This window comes from Oncorhynchus masou, chromosome 30 (genome assembly GCF_036934945.1).
Source record: "Oncorhynchus masou masou isolate Uvic2021 chromosome 30, UVic_Omas_1.1, whole genome shotgun sequence".
Taxonomy (NCBI): Eukaryota; Metazoa; Chordata; class Actinopteri; order Salmoniformes; family Salmonidae; genus Oncorhynchus; species Oncorhynchus masou.
This window is the reverse complement of record NC_088241.1, coordinates 12971872-12982525: the sequence shown is the minus strand read 5'-3', so window position 1 is coordinate 12982525 and position 10654 is coordinate 12971872. Positions and strand designations below refer to the sequence as shown.

General features: G+C 44.7%; 2 protein-coding genes across 2 annotated transcripts; one reads left to right on the top strand and one right to left on the bottom strand.

Moving 5' to 3' along the window:
- Window positions 1-236: 236 nt before the first annotated feature.
- Window positions 237-3071, top strand: LOC135522070 (gamma-glutamylcyclotransferase-like). Its single transcript, XM_064947990.1, has 4 exons — window positions 237-557; window positions 642-787; window positions 1133-1265; window positions 2487-3071. Exons 1-4 carry the CDS (start codon window positions 438-440, stop codon window positions 2649-2651), a joined length of 564 nt encoding a protein of 187 aa, XP_064804062.1. The 5' UTR covers window positions 237-437; the 3' UTR covers window positions 2652-3071.
- A 33-nt stretch (window positions 3072-3104) lies between these two features.
- Window positions 3105-7902, bottom strand: LOC135522069 (toll-like receptor 13). The gene is given in 7 exon segments (XM_064947989.1): window positions 3105-4219; window positions 5232-5421; window positions 5528-5686; window positions 5689-5889; window positions 6120-6346; window positions 6800-6949; window positions 7190-7902. Coding segments are annotated over 7 exon segments (1737 nt in total). The 5' UTR covers window positions 7900-7902; the 3' UTR covers window positions 3105-4119.
- Window positions 7903-10654: the final 2752 nt, after the last annotated feature.

Sequence of the window (10654 nt, the reverse complement as noted above, 5' to 3'; positions counted from 1 at the left end):
CACTAACTTCTCTGTCCACAAGACAGCGCTATGCAGGCTTGTTGCATCACACTGTGAATGACATGCTGGTGTGACTGTGAGCTCAGCCAGCTCAGGCCATAAGGCTCAGCAACCAGCAGGCTGTTTGTGTATTGTGTGGCAGTGGTGGGCACAGCACAGTACAGCACAGGGCAGGCCCGATGGATTAACATGAGAATGGGGAGTCAGTGAGTGGAGAGAGGGCTGGTATAAAAGAGGGGGGTGCAGAGTTTGATCTCTGTCACAGTAGCGCTCATGACCTCACCTTGCGTCTCTGCTCCGCCTCCAAGCACTCTTGCTGACTGTGGTTTCTCTCTATTCTCTCCTCCTCCCTCCTCCTCCTTGTCTTCCCTTGACTCCTCCTCCTCACCCTGCCCTTCCTCCTCCTGCTCCTCCTCCTTCTCCTCCTCTCTGTCAGCATGGATGACAACATAGAAATCCACACCTTCCTGTACTTTGCCTACGGCAGCAACCTACTGAAGGAAAGGCTCCAGCTCAAGAACCCCTCCGCTTCCATCCACTGTGTGGCCAGACTCAAGGTACGACCCGACCTGACCTGACTATAAGGAGGACCTGGGAGGACACCTGACCTTAACCTGACCCTCTCTATCTCTCCTCTCCAGGACTACAAGCTGATATTTGGGAACTACAAGGGTCTGGCCAGTGACCGCTGGCATGGGGGTGTGGCGACCATCGAGAACAGCCCAGCAGACGAGGTGTGGGGAGTGGTATGGAGGATGAACGTGGCCGACCTCGAGTCTCTAGACAGGTAAGAGACCTTCATCTTGTTCACCTAATCCAAGTTGGTGCATACCGTGTCTACTTTATATCAAGGCTGTATCACAACCGGACGTGATTGGGAGTCCAATAGAGCGGCGCACAATTGGCCCAGCGTCGTCCAGGGTTTGGACGGTGTAGCCCATTATTGTAAATAAGAATTTGTTCTTAACTGACTTGCCTAGTTAAATAAATGTTACATTAAAACATTAAAAGAAATACTAAGCCTGTTGTGTCCTTCTGAGTGCTTCTTCATCGTGGTTGAAGTGGTCTAGTTCTAACCCGTTCAAAAGTTGTGTGGGTGGGTGTATTTATATTTGTGTGTGTGTGTGTGCAGCCAGGAGAACGTGAGACTAGGGGCCTACAGCCCTGTGGAGGTGAATGTGAAGACTCGGGGCCAAGAGCTCAACTGTCGCACCTACATCATGAACAGCTGTATTTACGCTCCACCGTCTCCACAGTACCTCAAGGTGACACACCTCCTTTTACACTCTTTTCCTCCGCCTTTCTATCTCTCTCTCTCTATCACACACTGTCTCACTTTCTCAATCTATTTATATCTCTGTCATTCCAAATCCATTTAAGAACATGGACTTGACACGGAACCCTGTAAGACGTTAGGGACCTTACAAAGTGTAGAGAGGAACGTTTTAATGGAAGTGGTGCTCTCTATGGATATACAGTGGAAGATGAAGAGAAATGCAAATAGTTGTCTCTGAAAATGATCTCTGATAGAAATCTCTGAAAATGTATTTACCAACAAGTGCTTTTTCAAACAAATTGTAATTTAACAATATACTCTATATGCTCAAATTCATAACCAAAACAACAGCAAATCAAACAGATTCTCTAAAGGTTGTGAAAAAAGGAATTCACACATCACTCGTTACTTGCGGATGACAGTGTGGCTGACATCATCCTCTTGAATGAGTCTCTGTCACTCACTCACTGTGGTGGAAAAAATACCAGTGTTTTGGTGTTTTTTCTGGCGTGTGCCACTGACAGCTCCCAGATGGCTTTGTGTTGAAAAGACAATAGGGAAAGAGCAGCAACTAGGTCAGTGGACTTTTTGACTATTCACTCACAGCCCCTCTCCAAAATAAAACCTCCCTCTCTGAAGCATCTGGAATGCTACATATTCTGGCTTTCGCAAGAACACAGGATTTGTTTTATTTTTTATTTAGTAGATATCCATCAATTCATTCAGGATGTACCCAATCTCATGCACTGCATTGGACAATGTGAACAGTTACTAAACTGTGTTTCCAGACGGTTCATTGCACATCTAAAGGCTCTCGCTAAATAATCAAAGTGGTGTGAGCGAAAACAGCCAGCGAATGTAACAGGCGTGGAGCGTGGCTTTGTGACCCCAGAAGCTTTGTGCAGTGCTCTGTCGTGTGTGCACCAGACTCATACGGTTGAGCTGAGTGCATTGTTCCTCTGTTATGTGGCGTGTTCTATGTGTGGTGTGTGGTTCGATGGGTACAGTATTTGAGATACACACATTCTTGGGGCAGTTACTATAGCGTAAAGGTAGTTACTATTGATGTTCTGGATTTTAATGGGCGCCACTGGTCATTTATTGTCGTTAGATAACAGAAAATACTGTATAAGTGATTGTCTGATTAATATGGTTTAACTTCCTATGAAATTATACATATTTTATGTTGATTGTTCTCTGGTTGCCCCAGGTGATTTTAATGGGGGCGGAGCAGAATGGCTTGCCAAAGAACTACCAGGAGAAGCTGAGGTCCATCGAGACCAACAAGTATGAGGGCCCACTGCCTGTCATGGCTGAGCTGGAGCGGATTATGAAAAGAGCTAAGGAGAGAGCCAACCACCGATCTGACACTTAACAACACCTGGAACAAACTGCCATGTTTAGGAACTCAACTCCTGGTAGGACAATTGAAGCAAACTTCTACAACTTCCACTGTCCTACCAAGAGTTGTTGAATATCTTCTCATCTCCAGTTTGCTCCACAATTCATGTACCTTGGTTTAAAGCGAGGTAGCGACAGCATTTATTTTTCTCTAGGAATTCAAACTTGCCTAGAGAGATAACTGTGTTCAGAAACCCACTGGTTAGAGAAACCATCAAGTCCTGTGTGTAACGTTACATCTATAAGTCCTCTTCAGGAATAGTTAGTTACTGACATATAACAATGATGATGATGATGATGACACCGAGCATCCCTCAGACTGTATAGGGATTGAATGTAGAATATGATCATGTGTATTTGTACTACTTCGGTGGACAATAAAACCTCCCCGGATGTTTTGTGTTGATCTGTATAGAGTGCACAGTGGCATTAAATCAGCCTCATTCAAGATAGCCTGGTCTCAGATCTGTTTGTGGTGTCTTTCCAAATCCTATGGGTCAGTGACATGACCACGTTGTTAAGACAGCACAGAAAGATATGGGGCCAGGCTACATTCAAGATCACTTCTTCTGTTGATCCTTAAGAGTCTACTGATGCACACATGCGTGAATCTAAGTAACATAATAAAAAAATCCCCATAAAAATCCACCAATTAAAGCTAGAGATATCCACTTATGCAGGCCTTCCGCATCTGCAGTAGAAAGTGGCCGACCTACAGCGGTGTTTGTCAGACCATGAGACATCCCAAAAATTGGTCTACTCGCAGAAATTTCTGTAGCGTCCGAACGGTTTGGCCAACTAATATGACCACTCTATGGAAAGATGAGACACTCACAAACGCGATGGTGTTCTCCGTTTTTTTTGTGTTATACCTCAAAATCAAATAACTAAATGATCCATGGTATCAACATCTTAAAACAATTCCACATGTTAGCTGAGTAGAACCCCCCCGAAGTGAGTTTCCAGTATGTGGCTTTGCTGAGATGGTGACCAGAGAAAATCAGCTGTATCATACATCTGTGTCTTACAGTAATGCAACGCTAGAAGAAGACAGGAGAGAGAGACGGAACATGTTATTGAATCCAATAATAAAAATGTATGCAAAGCCATAAACGTCATTGTTAGATGAGAAGGTGTTTCCTTTTTTTGCTGCAAACATATTTTGAACATCGGAAGTCTGTGTACTGTATATGATTGAAGGTCTTTGTCTCCCTCTGCTGTTGACAACGGTTGGTCATTGCATCCACACAGTTCATTCAAAGTTAATTGGAAGCAGAATACCACTGTCTAGACATGTACACAAAAAAAGGTGCTCTCTAAAACCCTAAAGAGGTATTTGCTCATCTCTGAAGGAGAACCCTTTATGGTTCCAGGTAGAACCTTTTCACCCAACAAAGACCCCTTTTAGAACCCCTTTAAAAAGAGTGTAGTACTGTATCTGGTCACTGGCTAGGGTGTGGTTCAGGAGGGACCAGTTTGGTCCACAGACGATCCCAGAAGGCAGGCTGCATGGCCTGGTCCTGGGGCCAGTCCAAGTAGGTCCTGGGGATCACAATAATAACTGATTATTTGAATAAAGTATAAAGTGCTTTTATCACACTCAAGGCATTATACAACACTTGAAATACAGCATACACTAAAGTCATAATGAAGATACTGTATATAAGTAAAATATAATTTAGAAGACAAGCCTTTCAAGTCAAGTTCCTCAACACTTGAGGTCACAAAAAATATACAGTGCATTTGGAAAGTATTCAGACCACTTCACTATTCCCACATTTCGCTACGTTACAGCATGATACCGCCACCACCATGCTTCACTGTAGTGATGGTGCCTGGTTTCCTCTACAAATGATGCTTGGCATTCAGGCCAAAGAAATCAATATTGGTTTCAGCAGACCATATAATCTTGTTTCTCATGGTCTGAGGGTCCTTTAGGTGCCCGATGGCAAAGTCCAAGTTGGCTGTTATGTGCCTTTTATTGAGGAGTGGCTTCCGTCTGGCCACTCTACCATAAAAGCCTGATTGGTGGAGTGCTGCAGAGATGGTTGTCCTTCTGGAAGGTTCTCCCATCTCCACAGAGGAACTCTGGAGATCTGTCACCTCTCTGACCAAGGCCCCGATTGCTCAGTTTGGCCTGGCTGCCAACTCTGGGAAGAGTCTTGGTGGTTCCCAACTTCTTCCATTTTAGAATGATGGAGGCCACTGTGTTATTAGGGAGCTTCAATGCTGCAGAATTTGTTGGTACCTTTCCGCAGATCTGTGCTCAATTTTGAGTCTCATAGCAAAGGGTCTGAATACTTATGTAAATAAGGTATTTCTGTAGTTTTTTGCTATACATTTGCAAAAAATGGCTAAAAACCTGTTTTCGCTTTATGGGGTATTGTGCGTAAATTGATATTTAATCAATTTTAGAATAAGGCTGTAACGTAACAAAATGTGGAGTGGTCTGATTGCTTTCTGAATGCACTGTATGTTTTTGCAAGGATGTTTCCTAGTTAAATAAATGATAGAATGTAGTTCACAGAACCCCCTCTCCACATGCTGTACGTACCTGGTCTTGACCAGCCTGGCCAGGCGGTGGTGGGCAGACAGCTGGCGAGGAGGGATGTCCTCCAGGAAGACCAAGATAAGGATGTCCCTTTGCTCTACCAGCAGTCGGAGGGTGGCCAGCCGCAGCTCCAGGGAGCACCAGTTACTGCGCAGGTAGTTATGACTCACCACACACACGGTGTAGCGGCTGCCTGGAACCAGACCAATAAGAAGGATCAATAGATGGTGATGCCATTGGCTTGGCATTTTTAACCGGTGAGTCTGTATATAGTAATTCTAATAGTCCAGGATACCTACCGTAGAGGCTGTCTGTGATGTTGTCCACAATGTCCTTCCCCAACTGGAAGTCCCTGCTGTGCAGACATAGACGCAGGAAGGGAGGCCCCCTCTGCTCCAGGCCCGGAAGCAGCTGCTCCACCACCCAGTGCTTGTCTCTCCCAATGTACGACACAAAGCATCATATCAGTAGCGCCCCCTGAGGTTGGGCCTCCGTACAGCCTCTTCCAGCCAGCAGCGGATGATGTGGCAGAAGGCCAGCAGGTATTCCCGAGCCAGCTGATGGAGCAGCACCACCAGCATGAAGATGAGCAGGCCCAGCGAGGTGCAGAGGAACAGGACAAAGCCCACATCCAGGGAACAGTTAGCTGCTGAGTACCTGAGATGGACGGTGCAATGATGGAAACAAAGACATCCCTTGACGCTTAGATGACTCATATTATGGACACTATCAATAGAGAAAGCATTCGAAACAGGTCGTGGCTGCACATCCAGGCCTAGATGGCAAGTCCAAATGCTAAACGGCCATGGTGGTGTTCTATGTGTGTGTTGCCTCTATGGTTGTACAATAAATAGATGCTCTTCATTATAAGTATATCTTTCTTCTTACCTGCAAAGTCCTGGATTCCATTCTCATTTTTACATGTCACGTCTGCTTCCCCAGGGTGATAAAATACGACCTGGACATGTATCTGTCTTTCAGCCCAGGCGAGCAGCCAGGTATTGTCACAGCTGCAGTCCAAGCGAAAATTGTAGAGTAGCAGGTACCTCAGGTTGGTCAGCGGCTCTGTGAAGCTCTCCATCACACTGAACTCCTCTGGGATGTGGACTGACATCTGTCTGAGGAGAAGGCAGAAAACAGTTCACTCTAAGGGCCCAAACGGAGGCCAGCTTGTAGAAGCTGCTAGCCAACAGAATAATTTCAGCAAAATAATTTGTAGTTGTAGCTCGTAGTGCCATAGTCTTGTCTAGTGGTGGCAAATCCAGACCACACATGGTCCCTTGTGGCATCCCACTGGGCAAAAACTGGTTGAATCAAAGTTGTATCCAATGTTGGAAAACTGATTGGATTTGCAAAAAGTCATCAACGTAAGGGCATTTCGTATTTTCACCCAACTAGTAACTTCAATCCAATGACATGGTGACATATGTTGTTGACTTCACGTTGAATTCACGGTTAGTTGACAACAACGAAATGTAATTCAAAACTAGACATTGAACTGACATCTGTGCTCAGTGGGATGGGTTCAAACCCCACCTGCCTTCACATGGGTGGGTGTTTCTATTATCTACCTGAGGGAATGCAGGTCTCTGTTCATCTCCTCCTCCAGACTGAGGATCCTGCAGGTGACCAGGTTCAGGGTCTCCAGCTTGGTGAGGTTGTGGAACATAGTGGCCAGCCCTGGCTGCCGGTAGAGTTCCACTCCCATTAGCGTCAGATACCTACAGTTGGATTATAATCAGTTACCTTGTAAATGCACTTTTGAAATAATCTGTCATACTTATTTTTATTCTTTAGACCACTACTGCTCTTAAACCCCATTCATACTTTTAAAAAAGCAGGCAGGCCAGACTTGGATGGTTTGCATACAGTACAGCTTTTAATCTAATTTATAGTATACTTTTGAAACTATACAGCTGTTTGTCCTCACTCTACCGTTAAGTAAATGGATAAATAGATACCTCATCTCCACAAGTGTGTTCAGGTCAAATGCAGCTGACAGCACAGAATTGAAGCCAAAGTACTGTAGGGAGGTGAAGTATCTTGCGGCAAAATGAGACCCACACAGGAGGCGTTCCGTTATGGCTGTGAGGCTGACGACGGACTGGAAAAACGGTCTCCAGCAGTCCTGGAAGAATACAGTTGTGGCACTGAGCTGAAGGGAAATCCCTGGTTTTGGGGTGCTGTTGCTGCTGATGATGATGTTGAGGGTGTACCACATGGAAGAAATGTTCATGTGCATTAACCCTTGAGGGAACACACCAAATATGTGTGTCAGATTCACATTCACGCTACTCTCCAACTCACTAGGCAAAGGTTGAAAGTCCCCTAAACATATGTGCTTCAGCAAAGTGAGGTGGATGAAGGTAAATGCTTCAATCGTTTCAAGTGGGTTTAGTTCCAGATTTAGGGTTTCCAAGCAATGCAGGCCAAAGAAACTGTTCTCTGTTATCTGAGAGATCTTGTTATTCCGTAGGTCTAAGAACCTCAATTTAGCTAGTTCCTTAAATGTAAAGTCTGCAACAGTGGTAATCTGATTTCCTGACAAAATCAGCTGTTTCAGATTCTTCAAGCAACCAAACTGCTCTGAGGTGATGTTTGGGATTTGAAAGCTTAACAGGCGCAGTTTTTTCAGCCACAGAACGGGACCCTTTTGAATGTCACAAAGCATACTGATTTCAACTTCCCTCGAGTGCATAAGGAAAACACCCAAATCAACGAGATTCTTCAAATCATGGATCAAACTCAAGTTAATTGCATCATGATCATGTTCATAATAATTTAAATGAATCTTCTTTATCCCCTGGCAGTTTCTCACAGCAGATGTGGTGTTCCAGAATTTATCATTTCTTACATTCATTTATGTGATTGAGAGTTTGAATACTGTTTCACAAACTGACTCAAAGGAAATGCATTTGTTGTAAAAATCAAATGCCTGCAGCCTTTTGATGCCAGACTGCAGAAGCTGTGTCTGTGGCTCATCAACTATAGGCAAAGAGAGATCTGTGATGTTTTCAAAGCATTTGAATGCACCTTTTTCTAAGTGATGAGCGTTAGGGAATGAAAATCTCACCTCTTGAAGATGATAGAAATGAGGAAGCTCAAGAACAGCTCCTTTGGTGTCAGAGCACTTTGGGGGTCTCAAAGTGACTATCTCCTCTGACTTAAATGTCAGGCTTGTTATTGACTGTGACATATTAACTATCCTGCATAGCAAATCAGATAGCTCCTGTGCACAACATCTGTTGACTGTGAGTTTCTTCAATAGGGGGATCCCTCCAAATACGTCCAGTGCCATCACAGAAAGCATGCAATCAATCGTCAATGGAAAGTTCCTCCAGATTAGTCAGGTCCCTGAAAGTGTTGGATAGAAGCGATGCATTGTTACAGACATATCAGTGTGGATGACGGATCACCACCTCAAGCTGAACCTCGGCAAGACGGAGCTGCTCTTCCTCCCGGGGAAGGACTGCCCGTTCCATGATCTCGCCATCACGGTTGACAACTCCATTGTGTCCTCCTCCCAGAGCGCTAAGAACCTTGGCGTGATCCTGGACAACACCCTGTCGTTCTCAACCAACATCATGGCGGTGGCCCGTTCCTGTAGGTTCATGCTCTACAACATCCGCAGAGTACGACCCTGCCTCACACAGGAAGCGGCGCAGGTCCTAATCCAGGCACTTGTCATCTCCCGTCTGGATTACTGCAACTCGCTGTTGGCTGGGCTCCCTGCCTGTGCCATTAAACCCCTACAACTCATCCAGAACGCCGCAGCCCGTCTGGTGTTCAACCTTCCCAAGTTCTCTCACGTCACCCCGCTCCTCCGCTCTCTCCACTGGCTTCCAGTTGAAGCTCGCATCCGCTACAAGACCATGGTGCTTGCCTACGGAGCTGTGAGGGGAACGGCGCATCCAGGCTCTGATCAGGCCCTACACCCAAGCAAGGGCACTGCGTTCATCCACCTCTGGCCTGCTCGCCTCCCTACCATTGAGGAAGTACAGTTCCCGCTCAGCCCAGTCAAAACTGTTCGCTGCTCTGGCCCCCAATGGTGGAACAAACTCCCTCACGACGCCAGGACAGCGGAGTCAATCACCACCTTCCGGAGACACCTGAAACCCCACCTCTTCAAGGAATACCTAGGATAAGATAAGTAATCCTTCTCACCACCCCCCCCTTAATGATTTAGATGCACTATTGTAAAGTGGCTGTTCCACTGGATGTCAGAAGGTGAATTCACCAATTTGTAAGTCGCTCTGGATAAGAGCGTCTGCTAAATGACTTAAATGTACACTGTATCATCCCCTTACAGTTCAGAGAGAGTGTCTTTACACTGGACAGTCTCTTGAAGGTGCCATGGAGAAATGTAGGTAGAAAGCCCTCTAGGTGAAGTCTCTCAAGAGCATAGAATCGAGAGAGAGCGCCAGATTGCATTACGTATCCACTCCTGATCTCAAGACAGAGGGTCTGGTAGTTTGATGGAACAACAGAGAGGTTGACTTTGAGGTCATATATATCCCAGCAACTGGCAGTGAAGCCGATCATGCTTGGGCAGTTAGCGTGAATGTACATCCAGTAATTAACTTTCTCATAGAGAATACATTTGTTACTCAGCCAACCCCAGGAACCAAAGATCCAAAATACAAATAGTCCCAACTGAACACAGACCAGGCTCATCTTTCTTGTGAAGTACCTCAGAGACAATGGTCAGTTAGAATGACTTGATGCTTGTGCTGCAGTTTGAGTATATATACCTATCTGTGCAATCTTTTTTTGGTCTGTTTTCTTACTGGCTTTGACAGAAAGAGAAAGGCTGTTGTACACAGATAAGGTTGTTGTTGCTCACCTCTTTCTAACTTCCCTTCCAACAAAATATATATAAGAGAACTGGTGGAGTGCATGGTTTGAATCTTTAAAATTAGATGATCAAATATAGCACTGATTGCAGAAGAAACATGTAATGCATTAATGCATGCACAAAATATATTTCACAAATGACCTAAAACAAATATTGTATCGGTGGAATATAACTTTAGAATCCTTTTGGAAGTGAAACGTATAGTATTGGTAAATATTGTAGTTATTGAACATGAACCTAATCTCCTAATCTTACTTCTTAACTTTAGTCTTAAAGCTACAATTCACTGAATGCTTCTATTGAGAAAGGATTCACAGGGGGCTGTTGCTACGGATGTAAATATAAGCCCAACAACAGTGCAAAAAAATCTGGTTTCAACAGTGGTGGAAAAAGTACCCAATTGTCATACTTGAGTAAAAGTAAATATACCTTAATAGAAAAGGACTCAAATAAAAGTGAAAGTCACCCAGTAAAATACTACTTGAGTAAAAGTCTAAAAGTATTCGGTTTTAAATACATTTAAGACTCTGACGAGCCCGAGGCAGAGAATATACGGCTCCCTAGGGAATAG